The sequence below is a fragment of the Tachyglossus aculeatus genome, chromosome 1 (genome assembly GCF_015852505.1).
Source record: "Tachyglossus aculeatus isolate mTacAcu1 chromosome 1, mTacAcu1.pri, whole genome shotgun sequence".
Taxonomy (NCBI): domain Eukaryota; kingdom Metazoa; phylum Chordata; class Mammalia; order Monotremata; family Tachyglossidae; genus Tachyglossus; species Tachyglossus aculeatus.
Window position 1 is genome coordinate 95,706,600 of NC_052066.1, and position 20,649 is coordinate 95,727,248.

General features: G+C 43.2%; 1 protein-coding gene across 5 annotated transcripts in view; it reads left to right on the forward strand.

Annotated features, from left to right (window-relative positions):
• The window catches only part of GK5 (glycerol kinase 5), an 80,632-nt gene that overhangs the window by 17,921 nt on the left and 42,062 nt on the right, over positions 1-20,649 (forward strand). For all 5 annotated transcript variants that reach the window (XM_038750868.1, XM_038750874.1, XM_038750887.1 and 2 more), the window contains 3 exons: positions 3,611-3,704; positions 5,401-5,476; positions 17,672-17,765. In XM_038750868.1, the coding sequence (XP_038606796.1) occupies positions 3,611-3,704; positions 5,401-5,476; positions 17,672-17,765 (264 nt within the window). The remainder of the gene's footprint in view (positions 1-3,610; positions 3,705-5,400; positions 5,477-17,671; positions 17,766-20,649) is intronic.

Consider the following 20,649-nt stretch of genomic DNA (forward strand, 5'->3'; position numbering starts at 1 on the left):
TGCAACATTGAGGTTTTGTTTTATAGTGTTGTTAAAACACTTCCTCTGTTCTCCTTGTTTCTGTTTCTCAATTTTAGCTGTCCGTCCGGTAGTTGCGAGGTTATACTGTTGTCACTTGTTCTTTACATGTGTCCCACCCAGCATAGCTGTGTTGTCAGTCAGTTGTATTTCTTGAGTGCTTACTGTGTGCAGAGCACTATACTAAGCACTTAGGAGAGTACAGTATAACAGTCTGACAGACACATTGCTTCAGTGAGGAGACCAACAGTGCCTTAAAACTCTATTGTTTGTGAGCTTTCCTTACCATTTAAGTATGGCTCATTAAAAGGCTAGGCTCTTTTTGAGCAGAAACTTCATTAGTGTTGTGAGATGCAAAAGCATGAATGCAAAAGTACAAACAACATCCATGACAGCACCAGGGCAGAATAGCGCACAGTAAAGTTAGCTCTGTTATTAATTATCATGTTTGAAAAAGAGCTTTTTTTTAGAGACAGCTTTAGTGTCATCAACCCTTTATACCAATGGGCGGGTCTGGGGAGCACAGTATGAGCTACTGTCTCTTTGCAAAACCAGCCCCAGTCATCCTGAAGAGGGAAGTTCCCATCCAAAGAAGCTTTATCCAGTTCCTCTGTCTTGTGAACTGGCCTTCATCAGGTAGTCTAGTCTTGCTTAGTGCTGCTGCATAGTTCTAACTCCATGTGAAAGGGTGTTGCTGCCCATATGGTCAGTTTTCCCATAGTGTGTGATTCCACTATGCATTTTGGCTAGAAGACTGTGAGCCCATCTTCTAGGCCGTGAGCCCGTTTTCTAGGCTGTGAGCCCATTGTTGGGTAGGGACCATCTCTATATGTTACCGACTTGTACTTCCCAAGCACTTAGTACAGTGCTCTGCACACAGTAAGCACTCAATAAATATTGAATGAATGAATCAATGAAATTAGGGAACGTTCAACTGACAGTGTGCGACTGGATAAAAAGTGATATAATGATGGATGAAACAGCTGTGCATGTGTACATAGCTTACACACTGACATTCCCTGCTTAAACCCTTGTTTCCCACCACCCTCCCCCCCGCCAGTTCTGTGTCACCTATGCACTTGGATCAGAACCCCTTAAGCAATTGATATTCACCCCACTGTCAGCCCCACAGCACTTCAATACAGATCCTCATTCTCTCCTATTTCCCCTTTCTGTAATTTATTTTAACTTGTGCCTCCCCTGTAATCTGTAAATTCCTTGTAGGTAGTGATTGGGTCTAGCAACTCTATTGTATTGTACTCTCCCAAGCACTTATGACAGTGCTCTGTGCATAGGAAACCATTCATAGAATTGTATGGCTCGCATCTCCTCCTGCCTTCAGGACATCTCCATCTGGATGTCTGCCCGCCACCTAAAACTCAACAAGTCCAAGACTGAATTCCTTGTCTTCCTTCCCAAACCCTGCCCTCTCCCTGACTTTCCCATCACTGTTGATGGCACTACCATCCTTCCCGTCTCACAAGCCCGCAACCTTGGTGTCATCCTCGACTCCGCTCTCTCGTTCACCCCTCACATCCAAGCCGTCACCAAAACCTGCCGGTCTCACCTCCGCAACATTGCCAAGATCCGCTCTTTCCTCTCCATTCAAACCACTACCCTGCTCGTTCAAGCTCTCATCCTATCCCGTCTGGACTACTGTATCAGCCTCCTCTCCGATCTCCCGTCCTCTTGTCTCTCCCAACTTCAATCCATACTTCACGCCGCTGCCCGGATTGTCTTTGTCCAGAAACGCTCTGGGCATGTTACTCCCCTCTTCAAAAATCTGCAGTGGCTACCAATCAACCTACGCATCAGGCAGAAACTCCTCACCCTTGGCTTCAAGGCTGTCCATCACCTCGCCCCCTCCTACCTCACCTCCCTTCTCTCCTTCTCCAGCCCAGCCCACACCCTCCGCTCCTCTGCCGCTAATCTCCTCACCGTGCCTTGTTCTCGCCTGTCCCGCCGTCGACCCCCAGCCCACGTCATCCCCTGGGCCTGGAATGCCCTCCCTCTGCCCATCCGCCAAGCTAGCTCTCTTCCTCCCTTTAAGGCCCTACTGAGAGCTCACACCTCCTCCAGGATGCCTTCCCAGACTGAGCCCCCTCCTTCTTCTCCCCCTCCTTCCCCCTCCATCCCCCCTGCCTTACCTCCTTCCCTTCCCCACAGCACCTGTAAATATGTATATATGTTTGCACGTATTTATTACTCTATTTATTTATTTATTTATTTATTTTACTTGTACATATCTATTCTATTTATTTTATTTTGTTAATATGTTTTGTTCTGTGTCTCCCTCTTCTAGACCGTGAGCCCACTGTTGGGTAGGGACCGTCTCTATATGTTGCCAACTTGTACTTCCAAGCGCTTAGTACAGTGCTCTGCCCACAGTAAGCACTCAATAAATACGATTGATTGATTGAGCGCTTACTGTGTGCAGAGCACTGTACTAAGTGCTTGGAAAGTTCAATTCGACAACAGAGACAATCCCTACCCAACAACGGGCTCACAGTCTAAAAGGGGGAGGGAGACAGACAACAAAACAAAACATGTGGACAGATGCCAGCATAGACAGGCAAAAATACCAGTGATTAATTGATTGATTAGTCCGGGTGTGTGTACTTAGCGGGTAAGTTTCCTTAATGTGAGTTTCTTATAGACTATAATCTCCATGTTCCAGAACTCTGTTTTAAGACCTGAACTTTATGAAGGGCATCTAAAGGAATGATGCTGTTTAGTTAGGGCTTAACCAAAAATCCAATTGCTCCAAACTCATCCTGAAAGAATAAATGTGGAATAGTGGGAAAGTATAGTTCTACCTTTAAACACTGACGTGTTATTAGTTAACCAGAGAAAATTGGAGTCCTAGCTTGATTATTTTCCACTCTGTGTGGGACACGAAATGGTTAAGGATAAGGAATGAGGGATTCATCTCATATGTGTGTAGCTGTATTTGGGGAAAAAACATATAAAATGACTGAGTCCTCTATACTAGGCGATAACCTATCAGAGTTTAAGGGAAGGAAGAACTCTTATTACCAAAACTTTTTGGTCTTGATGGTCTAGTCTCACAAGGAAAGCATTACATCGAAGACGTAACCCTTACATAGAAAATGAAATGTAAAATGTTGCTAATCTGAAGCAGATAGACGTGATAAAGAAATTACCATTTGCTCAAGTTTGCAACCAAATAATATTTTTCCAAGTACAAAGTGTCTCCATGAGCTGGGAAAACAGTGTGGGATCTGAAAAACAGAATATGCCTCATGACCAACCAGGAAATTTACAAAATCGTACTTTCAAAGATTATTGTGCTGACTGTATTAGTTGTAACCTGTTGCAGTTCAACCGTGGTAAAGGAGTGGAGGATGTGTAGGCTGGGAGTCAAGAAGGCAATGTCCCTAGTTAGGAAATGTGTGTTTTGAGGTGGGGAGGGCAGGTTGGAATGAGGGTTTGGCTAGAGAGAATGTAAGGGAAAGTTGAAGAGTTGTTTTAGGATTCTTGCCATTCTAGCAGAATTATTAAAATATATTTAATTTATTACTAATTTGTTCCAAAGGTTATTTGTTCTAAAAGTGTGCCTTTTTCTAACCAGGTAGAAATACTTTATCCTCACAGTGGCTGGGTTGAAATCGATCCTGAAGTTCTGTGGACTCAATTTATTGCTGTAATCAAAGAAGCTGTACAAGGTAATTAGTGGTAAAAGAACTCAAAGCAACCATTATGGAAAAAAAAGAAGCCTCATAAATACTTAAACTTCTATAGCTATCTTTAGAAATTGTTTTTTTTTTATTTAAAAAAAAATCTAAGATATCTTACAAAATAAGTCCTGATAACTATGGCTTTACCGAGTGGAACAATTGAGATACTTGTATTTCCCCTGTTCAGTCTGGAGCAGACAGGAACTGCAATTCAGAGATCCTGATTTGATGGGGCCTCTTCATATTTCATTAGTTTCTGGCATCTGTGGCCCATTACTGCCATCAACTTGGAAAAGCTTCTGACTTTTCTTGTGTGCAATCAATGTTATAGGCCACATGGTGGCTTAAGCAAGTATGAAAAATGCTTTGGTTTTGGAGCTGACATACTTTCAATAATTTAAGGAATTTTCTTCATAATGAGACAGATGTGCAGATTACAGCGTAGTTAATTGAATGATTATTTTCTGATTATTTCTTAGGTTGCATATTATTTAGCCTTTTCTGGTGTAATTGTGTAGTTGAATTTCATTTTTATGTAGGCTATAGTATTACAGAGAATTTGGAGGGAATTTGCACTTGTCACTGCAGCCACACTCTCTATGGACAGTGGCAGTGCTTCCAGGACAGGTGACAAATTAGCACCTAAATTAGAACTGTTGTGAGTAGTCGATATTCATGTCTGGCTCCTGATTTTTGTTTAGATAATTTCCTTAAACAAGGTCAGAAAATAATATTATCATCATCATCAATCGTATTTATTGAGCGCTTACTATGTGCAGAACACTGTACTAAGCGCTTGGGAAGTACAAATTGGCAACATATAGAGACAGACCCTACCCAGCAGTGGGCTAACAGTCTAAAAGGGGGAAACAGAGAACAAAACCATTATGTCCATTCATTCATTCAGATTTATTGAGCGCTCACTGTGTGCAAAACACTGTACTAAGTGCTTGGCCGAGCGGTCTAAGGCGCTGGATTTAGACTCCAGTCTCTCTGGGGGCGTGGGTTCGAATCCCACCACTGCCACATATTCTTCGCCCCCTCCTTCCTCTCCCCCTCCTCCCCCTCCCCATCCCCTCCACCTTACCTCCTTCCCCTCCCCACAGCACCTGTATATATGTATATATGTTTGTACGCATTTATTACTCTATTTATTTCCAGCACTTAGCACAGTGCTTTGCACATAGTAAGCGCTTAATTAAATGCCATTAAAAAAGAACAGCAAAGAGGCATAGTCCCATTTCTAGTTCAGCCAATCTCTGCCTTTCATTTCCATAAGAATTATTAACTATCATACTTTTGTGAAATTTGGGAAGCAGTGGGGTCTAGTGGATAGAACACAGGCTTGGGGGTCAGAGGACCTAGGTTCTAATCCCAGCCTTGCCACCTGCTTGCTGTGTGCCTGTGGGCAAGTTACTTAACTTCTCTGTGCCTCAGTTACCTCATCTCTAAAATGGGGATTAGATACCTGATCGCTCTCCCTCTTAGACTGTGAGCCCAGTGTGGGACAGCTACTGTGTCTGATTTGCTTATGTTGTCTTTACCCCAGTACTACACTTATTATTGATATGATTTAAAAGATCTCAGTCTAATGTGGTTTTAAAATTTTACTTAAGGATTTTTCCTCAAGTGCTGAAGAACCGTTTCGCCGCTTTTAAGTATTAATGTGTGCCTTTACATTTAGCTGCAGGAATACAGATGAATCAAATCGTTGGTCTTGGCATCTCAACACAGAGAGCAACTTTCATTACATGGAACAAGTACGTATCTTGTGGGGAAAAAGGTTGGGATTACTTGCTGGATTCGTTCTGGAGGAGCCGGGCCAAGCATGAAATTAATTTGGAAATTTGGCAGGTAAACTTTTCTAGTGGTATTTGAATGGGAGACGTTAAAACTGCATTAGCTTGGTTTGAGGAAGAAAACGGTGCCTTTTTCAGCTTAGCTAAAATGTGCCCTCAGTAGTTCTATAACCAATTATCGAATAACGAAGTATCGAATCTCAGGCAACTGTGACCAAATGTCCTCACTTCTAATCAACTAGCCTTCAGTTGGCAGGCCTGGGGTTAATCAGTTATCACAACAAGCAGGTCCCAGGACTGGAGGCGGGGCGGGGGGGGGGGGGGTGGTAAAGAGGAGCCATGCAAACTCTGGAGTTTGAGAGATATTGAGATTCACCTTCATTCAGGAAGGTTGAAAAGAGATTCTGAATAAATGAAGAGAGTCTCTAGCTGATCAGGAATTGTATCTGTGTATGAGATTAATAATAATGATGGCATTTGTTAAGCGCTTACTATGTGCAAAGCGCTGTTCTAAGCACTGGGGAGGATACAAGGTGATCAAGTTGTCCCGCGTGGGGCTCACAGTCTTAATCCCCATTTTATAGATGAGGAAACTGAAGCACAGAGAAGTTAGGTGACTTGCCCAAAGTCACACAGCTGACAAGTGGCGGAGTCAGGATTAGAACCCATGACCTCTGACTCTCAAGCTCTTTCCACTGAGCCATGCTGCAAACCACTCTTCTTGTTGAACTGGGTTTGAAGTCTGTCTAATTAGAAAATCAGTTGGGTTGCTTTCAGCTCTGACAAGAGAAAACTAGAGTGCTAACTTTAGCTGAGCGCTCCATGTCCTCCCCCTGGCCTGGAATGCCCTCCCTCCACACATCCACCAAGCTAGCTCTCTTCCTCCCTTCAAAGCCCTACTGAGAGCTCACCTCCTCCAGGAGGCCTTCCCGGGCTGAGCCCCCTATTTCCTCTCCTCCTCCCCATCACCCCCCTTCCTCCGTCCCCTCCCCACAGCACCTGTATATGTGCTTGTACAGATTTATTACTCTCTTTTACTTGTACATATTTACTATTCTATTTATTTTGTTAATGATGTGCATCTAGCTTTATTTCTATTTGTTCTGACGATTTGACACCTGTCCACATGTTTTGTTTTGGTGTCTGTTACCCCCTTCTAGACTGTGAGCCCGTTATTGGGTAGGGACCGTCTCTACATGTTGCCAACTTGTACTTCCCAAGCTCTTAGTCCAGTGCTCTGCACACAGTAAGTGCTCAATAAATACGATTGAATAAATGAATGAATGTAGGTTGGTGGAGAAACCCCTTCCCATACACCACCTTGGGCATTTTGTTCTTTCGTCCTGGAGCAGAAGAGCCAGAAAATCAGAGTTGCAGCCAAAAGCTGAGAACATTCAAAAAGTTGCGACTGTTGGACCCTGGGCCGGTGGGCTGGAGAGGCTGTAAATCTAGAAATCGCTCCTTTAAGCCAGATCGCACTGCAGTTCTTATTGTTTGTATTTTTGTTATCGTTTTCTTAACTTGTTCAGCTGTATTCATCATTTCCGTTTTTCCTTAATCAGCCATATTTATTGAGTGCTTACTTTGTGCAGATCACTGTATTACGCGCTTGGGAGAGTACAGTACATCAGTACAAATAAATAAAATTACTGATATATACGTAACTTCTGTAGGGCTGGGGGCAGGGGGAAGCAACTGAGCTAGTAAAGGTAGTGGCATACATATTAAACTTAATAGCCAGTCAGTAGAATTTAGTGAGCACCTATTGTGTACCCAGTAGACTCTTAATAAATAACACTGATAGCACAGGACTGAGCACTGTACTAGGCTCCGGGGAGAGTGTAGTGGGAGTAAGGTACAGCCACTGCCCTCAAGGAATTTAAGCAGACAAAAATTGTATACAGTTGGAACAGGAACTGGTACTGTTTTATGGTATTTGTTAAGCTCTTAAGTGTCAAGCACCGTTCTGAGCTCTGGGGGAGATACAAGTTAATCAGGTGGTTCACAGTCCTTGTCCCACATGGGGCTCACAGTCCAGGTAGGAGGGAGAACAGGTAGTCAATTCCCATTTTACAGATGAGGCAATTGAGGCACTGAGAAGTTAACATCCTCCAGGAGGCCTTCCCAGACTGAGTCCCCCTTTTCCTCTGCTCCTCCTTCCCTTCCCATTGCCCCTACTCCCTCCCTCTGCTTTACCCCCCTTCCCCGCCCCACAGCACTTGTGTATATTGGTACATATTTACTATTCTATTTATTTTATTCATGATGTGTATATGTCTATAATTCTATTTATCTATTTTGATGGTATTGATGCCTGTCTACTTGTTTTGCTTTGTTGTCTGTCACCCCCTTCTAGACTGTGAGCCTGTGGTTGGGTAGGGGTAGTCTCTGTATGTTGCTGAATTGTTACTTTCCAAGCGCGTAGTACAGTGCTCTGCACACAGTAAATGCACAATAAATATGATTGAATGAATAAATGAAATGACTTGCCCAAGGTGGAATAAATGATTAAATGAATAACCAAATGGAATTTCCTACACTGATTAGTGCATAAGTGCTAATAGTGGCTAGTGGAATGGCATGATGAGGGGAGGTAGAAATAAGTTGGGGAGGTGAGTTTCCAGGAGGGCATTGAAGATGAGGAAGGACGTGGTCTGGTGGAATTGAGGTGGAAGAGAACTTCACGCCCGGGGAAAGGAATGCTCAAAGGGTTAGAGTTGGGAGGGACAACAGCAAGGAACAAATAGGATAGTTTAAGCGAAGAATGAACTGGGATGAAGCAGATTATTACATGAAGGGATCTGATATTATCACCCATCTGCAGATTACACACAAACCTTCCAGTTGTCATGTAACTTGGCTACTTTAACTGTGAGCCCCATGTGGGACAGGGACTCGGTCCAACCTGATTATCTTGTATCTACCCCAGCTCTTAAAGCAGCAGTTTGACACATAGTAAGCACTTAACAAATAATAATAATAATAATAAAGATTTAGGCAGGATACTTAGAAGAGATGGATATGTCTAAGTGTCTGTGCTTCCATCCTTGTTGTTTTATGCTTTTGAGTCATGTCTGACCCATAGCGAAGCCATGGACACATCTCTTCCAGAATAATAATAATAATGATGGCATTTGTTAAGCATTTACTATGTGCGGAGCACTGTTCTAAGCGCTAGGAGGGATACAAGGTGATCAGGTTGTCCCATGTGGGGCTCACAGTCTTAATCCCCATTTTACAGATGAGGTAACTGAGGCACAGAGAAGTTAAGGGACTTGCCCAAAGTCACACAGCTGACAAGCGGCGGAGTCGGAATTAGAACCCATGACCTCTGACTCCCAAGCCCGTGCTCTTTCCACTGAGCCACACTGTCTTCAGTCATTCTGGTAGTGTAGCCGTAGAGTTTTCTTGGTAAAAATACGGAAGTGGTTTACCATTGCTGCCTTCCGCGCGGTAAACTTGAGTCTTCACCCTCGACTCTCCCATGCCGCTGCTGCCCATCACAGGGGAGTTTTGACTTGTAGCAGATTGCTTGCCACTCGCTAGACACTGCCCAAGCTAGGAACGGAATGGGTAGGCCTCTGCTTGACTCTCCCTTCTGTAATCGAGACTGGTGGAGTACTGGAAACTCTCCAGGTATGACCCTGAGAATGTCTTCCCTCCTTGGACGGTATTAATTTGCTTTAACTGCAGACTAGCCCCATTATGAGCTGTTCCAAGTGAAATTGAGTGCTTCCTCTATTGATCACTTGGTGGCCTGATTTTCACGCAGAGTTAGTATTTTGCCGATTCCTACCCCAGAACGCCCCAGCTTCCCTTCTACCGGATCAGGTGTCAAATTGTAATATGATAATAATAACAATAATAAAAATGATGGTATTTTTAAGCACTTACTCTGTGCCAGGCACTGTACTAAGCACTGGGGTAGATACAAACAAATCAGGTTGGACACAGTTCCTGTCCCACGTGACGCTCACAGTCTCAATCCCCACTTTACAGATGAGGTAATTGAAGCCTTGAGAAGTGTCATACTTGGGCCCCAGCTCAAATTGGAACATACGAGTTCCAAACTGAGCCCCCTCCTTCCTCCCCCACCAACCACTCCCGCCTTACCTCCTTCCCCTTCCCACAGCACCTGTACATATGTATATATGTTTGTACATATTTATTACTCTATTTATTTTACTTGTACATATTTATTCTATTTATATTATTTGGTTTATATGTTTTGTTTTGTTTTGTTGTCTGTCTCCCCCTTCTAGACTGTGAGCCCTCTGTTGGGTAGGGACCGTCTCTATATGTTACAAACTTGTACTTCCCAAGCGCATAGTACAGTGCTCTGCACACAGTAAGCGCTCAATAAATACGATTGAATGAATGAATACGAGTGTGAGCTCGAACACTCTTTTCAAGATGATTCCCACCTGATGATCTTAGTGACTTAGTGCCCTCTTGGTAGTAATTTTATTGCCCACTTGGAAATATGTCTGCCTGGGCCCCTCTCCAGCGGGTCTTCCCACAAGTTGAAGTTGGATGGGAGTGGTAGTATCTAAATCGTTCCCACATTTACGGAACAGAGTCTCAGCAGCATGTCATGAGGGGTGTTTCCCCCCGTGGTGTGTCTGCCTCTCTCAGAAAGTATGAGCCCTGCTCTGCTTCGATCCTGAGGAGGCAGAAGCAGGGCCAGGCAAGTTTTAGGTGTAGCCCAGACAACCGCTGACTTGCCCCAGACCAGCGAGAAATGCTGGTGACTCATTTTCCAGAGTCACAGAGTGCGGACTTCTGACTGGGCTCCAATGCAAACCCAGCCAGCATTCCTGCCTGGGTGTTGATTTTAAGTGATTGCTGCACAGATTATAGGTGTTTTCTCTTTGCATTTTTCCTTCCTTACATTACTTTGATTTTCCTGAAGACACAGCCCTTTTTGGAAGCAAATTTAACCCATTTTGATGTCTCCCCCTTTAAGACTGTGAGCCCACTGTTGGGTAGGGACTGTCTCTATATGTTGCCAACTTGGACTTCCCAAGCACTTAGTACAGTGCTCTGCACACAGTAAGCGCTCAATAAATACGATTGATTGATTGATTGATTATTTCCTGTTAAGTTTCTAGTCTTTCCAAGTTACCAATGCTTTAGTTTGGTTTCCCTAGCCCTTCAGTCTGATGACTTGTACAAATCTGAAAGTTTAAAAAGTACTGTTATCCCATTACATTATTGTGTAAAGACCACATTTCCTGTAGGGCTGTCCCATTCTGCTTTGTCTTGAAAGAACGTGAACTATTGGTTTTAGTTTTTTTTCCAGTCATGGGACTGTTTCAAAGGCATTTTACCAGTGATTATTAGAGTGAGCTAACTGGAGTTCCTATACATAAACATTGAGTTCCTTGAAACTTTAAAAAAAGGCCAAACACCACCGCTGCAGGTGTTGCAGATTGACTGGATTTTTTTCTCTTTTGTTTTTTGGGTGTGGTAAATAAAGCTGTTAGGAAAATGAAGATGTCAATTTCTGAATTGAGACTATTGGGCACTTTGCCATTTGAAGTTAGTTGTTACTCGTAAATGTCAGAGTGAGAAAAAATTTGAGAATGTAGGGGCAATTTCTGGGGCCTTCCATAGTTGAATACGTGGCTCAGTGGAAAGAGCACAGGCTTGGGAGTCGGAGGTCATGGGTTCAAATTCCGACTCCGCCACTTGTCAGCTGTGTGACTTTGGGCAAGTCACTTCACTTCTCGGTTCCTCAGTTACCTCATCTGTAAAATGGGGATTCAGACTGAGCCCCCTTGGGACAACCTGATCATCTTGTAACCTCTCCAGCGCTTAGAACAGTGCTGTGCACATAGTAAGCGCTTAATAAATGCCATTATTCTTATTGAATAGTTTGTATTTTCTTCAGAGATTAACAGTCTTCACTTTATAGATGATAGGTAAGAGGAAATGTTTTCACTTTTGAAGTGACAAAATGGACAAAGTCTCCCCGTCAACCCCCCCACCCCCGAAAGGAACCAAGAATTTATGATTTGATACAAGGTTGATTTGTTTTCTGATCTGGGTAGATTGTGGTAGGTTTATTTTTATTTTTAATCCTTAGAAATTGAGAATTATTCATTGAAAAGTATGGGTGTAGCATTTTAAACTATAGAGTTGGTATTTTTTTTTACTTAGTGTCTTAAAATATGAAGGACAACTATATATATAACATATAATAATAATAGGAATAATAGTATTTGTCTTTTGATCTGTTAAATCCTCTCTGCCCCAGTTTCCTAGCTATGAGGCCAGTAGTTGCTGTAGTTGTATCAGAGTGAACCTGCGGTATGTATCAAGGGTAGTAGCAAAAGTGTTTGCTATTCTTGCTGTGTTGTCTGTTTTTCATTGTTGAGTGACCCCAGGACAGTCAAATCAATCAGTGATATTTATTGAGTGCTTACTGTGTGCAGAGCACTGTATTAGCTGTTTGGAAGACTGCAATAGATTTGGTAAACCCTATTCCTGCCCTTGAGGAGCTTCCAGTTGACTGGTACTTGGCTGCAGAGGACCAAGACGCCTGGATCCTGTTTCCAGCCCTTAGGTGATCTTTGTGTTCCAAGACTAGGACCAGTCTAATTGCAATGTATATGTTGATGTTTTCATCAGTTAATAGTACTAAGTACGGTATTTGTTAAGTGCTTACTCTGTGCCAAGCACTCTACTAAGCATGGGGGTAGATGTAATATTATCAGGTCAAATAGTCAGCTGTCTCCAATCTGGGATTGTTTTGTTCACGTAGGATCAGTCAGTAATAATGCTAATAATGGTGGCATTTGTTAAGCACTTACTATGTGCCAAGCACTGTTCTTAGCACCAGGGGAAAACAAGGTAATCAGATTGGCCCACATGGGGCTCACAGTTTTAATCCCCATTTTACAGATGAGGTAACTGAGGCACAGAGAAGTGAAGTGACTTGCCCAGAGTCACACAGCTGACAAGTGACGGAGCCGGGATTAGAACCCATGACCTGACTCCCAAGCCTGGGCTCTTTCCACTCAGCCACGCTTCTTCTCAATGGTATTAATTAAGCATTTCCTGTTTGCAGAACACTGCTTGTGCTTCGGAGAGTAGAGAGTAGAGTGAGAAGCAGCATGGCTCAATGGAAGGAGCATGGGCTTGGGAGTCAGAGGTTGTGGGTTCAAATTCCGCCTCCGCCGCTTGTCAGCTGTATGACTTTGGGCAAGTCACTTAACTTCTTGTGCCTCAGCTGTAAAATGGGGATTAAGACCGTGAGCCCCACGTGGGACAACCTGATCACCTTGTATCCTCCCAGTGCTTAGAACAGTGCTTTGCACATAGTAAGCGCTTAACAAATGCTGTTATTATTATTATTATCTGTAAATCGAGGATTAAGATTGTGAGCCCTATATAGCATGGGGACTGTGTCCAACCTGATAACCTTGCATCTATATGTCCCTGGCATATAGTAAGCACCTAACAAATGCCGCTATTATTATTATTACAGTGGAATTAGTAGACATGATCCTGGCCTTAAGGACTAGAAGGGGAGACAGATGTTAAAATAAATTATAGATGGGGAATCAGTAGAGTATATGGATCTGTACATAAATGCTGTGCGGGTGAGAGCGGGTTGAGTATCCAAGTACCTAGAGTGGTACAGACCCAGGCGCATAGATGATGTACAGGGCAGGAAGAGGTGGGGAGAAGAGAGCTTAGTTGGGGAAGGCTTCTTGGAGGAGAGGAGATGGGATTGTAGTAAGGCTTTGAATATGGGGAAAGTGAAGGTGTGTCGATATGCAGGGGGAAGGAGTTCCAGCTGGAAGGGAAGATGTGAGCAAGGGGTTGATGGCGAGAGAGATGAGCTGGAGGTACATAAGTAGGTTGGTGTCAGAGGAGCAAAGTGTGTGGGCTGGATTGTAGTGGGAGAATCGTGAAGTTAGGAAGAGGGGAGCTGTCTGAGGGCCTTAAAGCCAACGGTAAGGAGTTTCTGTTCGATACAGGGAGGGATGAGCAACCATTAGAGGTTTTTGAAGAGTGGGAAGGTGTATGGCGAACACATTTTTAGAAAAATGATCTGGGCAGAAGAGTGAAATATAGACTGGAATGGGCTAGAGACCGGAAGCAGGGAGGTCAGTGAGGAGACTGTCACCTGGTCATGGCAGTATATGACAAGTGCTTGGACCAGTGTGGCAGTTTGGATGGAGAGGAAATGGTGGATTCTAGAGATGTGGTGAAGGTACAACCAACATGGTTAATGATGTGCATATAGCTATAATTCTGTTTATTCTGATGATTTTGACACCTGTCTACATGTTTTGTTCTGTTGTCTGTCTCCCGCTTCTAGACTGTGAGCCCGTTGTTGGGTAGGGGTCGTCTCTATATGTGGCCAACTTGTACTTCCCAAGCACTTAGTACAGTGCTCTGCATACAGTAAGCGCTCAATAAATATGATTGAATGAATGAATGAGTGGTGCCAGATCCACTATGCAAGTTGAGTGAGAAAGATGAATCGAGGATAATGCCAAGGTTCCAGGCATGCTGTCTCCCTGTAGTTAGGCATCAATTAATCAGTGGTATTTATTGAGCATTTACTACCTGCAAAGAACTGTACTGAGCACTTGGAAGAGTTCAGTGAAGCAGAATTAGCAGACATGATCCCTGCCCGTAACGAGCTTTCAGTCTAGAAGAAGCTCGGGGAAGGCCAAAGTGCATTGACCTTCCCAGATACAAAATAATAATGATAATAATGATGGTATTTGTTAAGTGCTTACTTTGTGCCAAGCACTGTTCTAAGCGCCCGGGTTGTTACAGGGTTGTCCCACATGGGGCTCACAGTCTTAATCTCCATTTTACAGATGAGGTAACTGAGGCACAGAGAAGTGAAGTAACGTGCCTGAAGTCACACAGCTGACAAGTTGCAGAGCTGGGAGTAGAACCCACGACCTCTGACTCCCAAGCCTGGACTCTTTCCACTGAGCCATGCCGCTTCTCTGAATACTGATTTGGCGGGTGATTCCACGGGCCCAGGCAGGTAGCATTTGCCAAAAGGGACACACCAGCTAACATGGGCAGGGAACAGATCTACCAGCTGTGTTCTGTTGTACTCTCCCAAGTGTCTAGTACATTGTTCTGCAAGTGATAAGTGCTTAGTAAATACCACTGATTGGTGGATTGACACCTGTTGGTTCATTTTCTTTCCTTACCATCAAGGAAACAGGAGAATTCATAGCAAATTGAGCTGCAGGCATTTCAGTACTATTTGAGTAAACAGAAGAAATCTCAACCTTGGTGAATTACAAAAGACTTGGTTTGGGAGTGGGTGTACCAGCTAATTGCTGAAACCAGTCTTCCTCTGCTATTCTGCCAGCATTTTAAGTAAATAGGTAGTGTTGTCTAAATATTAACTAGAAGAAAGAAAACCTTGGATATAAACCATTTGAGGGTACCTAGTCCCCATCTTACCCCCTCCCATCCACTCGAGGCATTTGAGCAATTACTGACTCAGAGAGCTCTTGCATGTTTGGTAATTCCACTTATGGCCAATTGCTAATTAAATGAGGAATGAGCTTTGCCTTTAAGGCTTCACACTGTGGTCCAGTAAGCCAGGAAATGTGTGGCCCAGACCAAACAAAGGAGGCAGGGTTGAACCCAAGTGATCCATCCTTCTACTCCTCCCGTGCCTCCCATGTCATCATTCTTCTCGTTGGGGGTTCCGGAAGGCAAGGGTGTGCCCCTAATATTAATTGCCAAATAATGGGATCCGTGAAAGAAAAAGCCTGTCATGCCCTGTTGATGTGGAACATTACGAGCAAGCCTAGAAAAATGTTTTGATGTGTGACTGGAAAAAAATATACTTTAATGCGCACAGTTGTTGAGATCGGAAGACCAGTTATTTATAGAAACATTTTTATATGTTTATACTAACTGTAACCCTCATAGGAAAATCAAGAAGACGTGCTACTTTCAATTAATCAATGCTATTGATTGCCTACTGCACTCAGAGGACTGTACTAAGCGCTTGAGAGAGTACCATCTCACAGAGTTGGTAGACATGTTCCATGCATTTTGGGTTACAATTTAGCATGGAAAGACTGAAAAGATTGAAATGGTGCAGATAGGTTTCTTTGCTTTTTCCTGTAATAATTTCATGCTACCCTCTTTCCCCTTGTTGCTTGCTTGGACTCTGAGGAGAACCCTGAAGTCCCCCAGGGCCGCAGTGAATTTGGATAAGGGCTCAGAATTGGAAAACCTGAAATTCAGTTAGTGAGATGGAAACCCACTTAAAAACTACCTCAAGATATTTTTGAGAAAATGCACCAATTGCCTATTTTTACTGGTTGGGATCAGATCTCCCCTAACATGTGTTTTCACCATGCAAGAAGCAGCATGGCTCAGTGGAAAGAGCACGGGATTGGGAATCAGAGGTCATGGGCTCTAATCCCAGCTCTGCCACTTGGCAGCTGTGTGACTTTGGGCAAGTCACTTTACTTTTCTGTGCCTGTTACCTCATCTGTAAAATGGGGACTAAGACTGTGAGCCCCACGAAGGAAAACCTGATTACCTTGTATCCCCCCCAGCGCTTAGAACAGTGCTTGGCACATAGTAAGCACTTAACAAATGCCATTATTATTATTATTAGCTCGTTGAGGGCAGAGAATGTGTTTGTTTATTGTTCTATTGTACTCTTCCAAGTGCTTAGTACAGTGTTTTGCACCCAGTAAATGCTCAATAAATATGAATGAATGAATGAATGAACACTATTGGGGAATTAAGAAACATTCTTCTAACAATGCACAGCTGAATAAAACTTGATTGTGATGTAGGGAGACAGAGTTGTGAATATAACCGTCAGTGTGGGCCAAGGCATGGGTGCTATAGCATGAGCTTAGAATAGTTCTTGGCACATAGTAAACACTAAACAAATACTATCATTAGTATTATGAGCTTTTCCTTAAGGGTGCATTTTTTGGGAACATAACCCTTGCACTGTAGGAGAATTGACTTCCTAAAATGGCTGGCTGAAATAAAACCTTTTTTACAGTTTCCCATTTTTAAGAACATAAAGTATACCTAGTCAGTCAATCAATGGCATCTATTGAGCGCTTATGGTGTGCAGAGTGCTGTACTAAGCGCTTGAGAGAGTACAGTACAGCAGAGCCGGTAGGCATGTTCCCTGCCCACAGGAGCTTACACTCTAGAGAGGGAGACAGATATTAAAATAAATTATGGCTATGTACCCAAGTGCTGTGGGGCTGAAGGTAGAATGAATATCAAGTGCTTCAAGGGTACAGATTCAAATGCAAGGGTGACACAAAAGAGAGAGCAAGTAGGGAAAATGAGAGCTTAGTTGGGAAAGGCTTCCTGGAGGAGATGTGATTTTAATAGGCCTTTGAAGGGCATTTGAAGGGGTGGGGAGTTCCAGGCCAGAGGGTAGCCTGGAATGCTTATCTAGTGTAAAAATTTGTTATTTGTAGATCATTTATAACTGGCAGTGTTTGGAAAAAAAGATGGATTTAAGTTTTGGGTTGACTCTGAGGCTAGATTCACTGTAAGTGGCACCAGAACATTAGAACCAGAACCATTAGAACCGGAACATTTCCTTCAAGAAGGCTTCCCTGACTAAGCCCTCCTCTCCTCTTCTCCCACTCCCTTCTGTGCCGCTCTTACTTGCTCCTTCATTCATCCCCCCTCCCATCCCCAAAGCACATATGTATATATCTAATTTATTTATTTATATTAATGCCTGTCTCCCCCTCTAGACTGTAAGCTTGTTGTGGGAAGGAATGAGACTGTTTGTTGTTATACTGTACTCTCCCAAGTGCTTAGTACAGTGCTTTGCATACAGTAAGCACTCAATAAATATGATTGAACAAATGAATGGCCTCATTTTCACAGGGCAGGCCCAACAAATGTTTGTTATCCTGGTTTTAAAAGTCAGGTTTCCCTAGGGAATTTGCCATTGTGAGGAGTCTGAAGGGGGAGAAATAAATTCTCCAAAGGAAATACCTAAGTTCAGAACAGCGATGTGACTGGCTGTATTATATTGGCAGTCGATGTTCTACCTTGCTGTTGAAGTTTGTTTTGTGTAGTGGGGTGTATTATTGCTTCTAGTAGTCTTTTCTATGGCTTCTGATGAGAGTATTAAGATACTCTTTTCTTGTTTCTCAGGACGACAGGAAATCCTTTCCACAACTTCATTAGTTGGCAAGACCTAAGGGCATCTGAACTGGTCAAATCCTGGAACAATTCTTTTCTAATGAAGGTAAATTAGGCGTGGTTTTACCCAATTTAGATAATGTAGGCATATTCTTTTTCACACAAGATTCCATTGTCCTTTAAAAAAAAAATAAGCCCTTTCTGTAAGATACTCTAGTAGATCTTTGTCGGGAGGAGTGGCGTTTATTTATGCAGTATAGGGAATTGTAAAATTCTTTGAGTGTATAACTCTGAGAAAGATTTAGTTCCTTGGTGAAAAGAAGTGTAATCATTTTTCTTTGTAGAGATCTATCCATCTATCTATATCTATCAGATATAATGAAGATGTAATAGAATGAGTTATCTCTAAATAGACCCATTTGCCCCTGCAAATTATCCAGATAGTACAGTTCATAGTATCAGCCTTAACTTCAAACTTCATGACTTGTTTTTTCTTGAACTTCAAATATGGTTGAGGCCTGGCTTGATGCCCTGGTTTGGAGAATCGATGAGCAGGTCCAATTTCCCTTTTCCTCCTTTCTTTCACTCAGGATGTAGAGGATTTCTGCTTTCCCTCCAAGCCTAACCTGTTCTCCCTTTTCGTCTTCCCTCTACTCACTCCACACCAGATACTAGAAATATTGCTCATTTCCATATTCTGGTCATTTTGGGCTGTTTACATACCACATTCTCAGCTTTTGGGACATGAGACATGCCTGCAGTTCCTGTGTGTCAACATTTTTTCCCAGGGCACGCCGATGCCCTAATAAAACAAAGTACTAAATGAAAGGCACCTTCCGAGGGTCTGAACCCACACCAGTTTTGTTTGCTTTTTATTTGGTCTGTGCCGGTCTCTAGATTAGGAAATCATGAAGGAATTATGGTGTGGGGAAGCTTTCAGGAGTAGGGCGATAGAGTAACAAGGGTGCATGTTCTGAGCTGCTTCCTTCCTCTAGCTTAAATGAACAATAGCACATTATGGGTAGATCGAGAAGCCAGTGTCAGTGTTGTACTGTTCTGCCTGGTCCCTGGTCCTGAATGGCCTTTGAGAGGTGATGGAGCCTTTGGAACATACCAGGGATTCCTTTTTTGAAAAATTAATGGTATTAGTTAAGTGCTTACTATGTCAGGCACTGCATTGAGTGCTGTGGTATGTGCAGGCTAATCAGGAAGGACACAGTCCATGTCCCACATGCGGCTTGCATTCTTAATCCCCATTTTACAGATGAGGGAACAGGCACAGAGAAGTGAAGTGACTTGCCTGAGGTCACACAGCAAAGAAGTGGGGTAGCCACTGCGCGGAACCTCCCTCTCCCCTCCCTGCCATCCCCACGCCATGGGTTTCAGTGTGGCTCTTGAACTCCATGTCTTGAACCTCACATTGGATCATAGGACCCAAAGGATTGATACATACAGTTTGGATTCTAGCTAGCATGCTTTTTTCCAGATGCAAATTATCAGGTCCTATTGCAGTAGTACCTTGGTTTAAGTATTTTGTCAGTTTTAGTGGATGGGTGCTTTCCATGGCATGGATGTTATGGGCTAATTAATTTCATTTCCTAGAACCGCAGAGCAAAATCAGTGGGGTAGGTGTAAGGTTATCTGATCTTTAAAATAGCCTCATGTTCAAGGGAACCAAGTTGACCTTCCTTTTAAAATTTTCTTTTTAGTGCCATTCCTCCTAAAGCACCTAAGCAATGGCACCGACCATATAATTTGACCAGTGAAATGCTATAATTTCTGAGGCAACGTACCCATCCATTTATTCCTCCATTAACCTTTACTGAACACCCACCATGTTCTAGGTGCTGATGGTCATGCCCTTAAAGGCACAGTTTCTACCCTTGGATCTCATATTGTTGAGTCGTATGTAATATTGGTAAAGCTATTAGGGTAGTACCAAATGAAGGGCTTTTTAGTTTTTTGTGTGTTTTTTTCAGTTTTTTAAACGTGGTATTTGTATTTGTTAAATTTTTCCTACGTGACAGGCCCTGTACTAAGTACTGGGATAGATAGAAGATAATCGGTATGGGCATTGTCCCTTTCCCACGTGGAACTCAGTCTTAATCCCCCTTTTACAGATGAGGTACCTGGGGCACAGTGAAGTGACTTGCCCAAGGTCCCACAAACAGACAAGCAACAGAACCAGGATTAGAACCTAGGCCCTTCTGAGTCCTAGGCTCATGCTCTTTCCACTAGATTACACTGAATCTCTTCGTTACTTGAAGGTTATTGTCAATACCAGGTGCTGTGGGCTCTAGATTGCTGCACGGACCACATGTAAGGCTCATCTCTAAGCCCCGGTCCTGTAAGTCTGCAGTGACGTTCTTTTTACTCATAAGAAGGTAAAAGAACAAATCATAGCCCTGAAAATTTTCTGGTGCCCAGAATTTTCTGGAGCACAAGGTCCTTATGAGATAGCTGAATGAATACTACATCTTGCTCCCATACCTGAGCATGATTTAATGGGAAAAGCCCAAGTTTGGGAGTCAGGAGACCCAGGTTCTAATCCTGGCTCAGTCCCTGTCCTGTACCATGGCTTCAGGTGAGTCACATAACTTCTCGGTACCTCCGTCCCCTCAGTGGGGATAAAATATCTGTTCTCCCTCCCTCTTAAACGGTGAGACCTGGGTGGGACAGAAACCATATCCAATTAATTATTTTACATCTGTCGCTGTGTTTGGCACAGTGCTTGGCCTGTAGTAAGTTCTTAAAAATATTATCATTATTATTACCCAAATCCACACCCATAAAGAAGGTCTAATTACCCAGCCTGACCTACATTTGTGACTTGTCCTACCGGACTCTAGACCTGCCTATCCACAGCAAGAAGGTGCCTTCATTCATTCATTCATTCATTCAGTTGTATTTATTGAGTGCTTACCATTGTAGAGCAGTGTACTAAGCACTTGGGAGAGTACAATCCCTGCTAAATCCCCTCCCCACCCCAT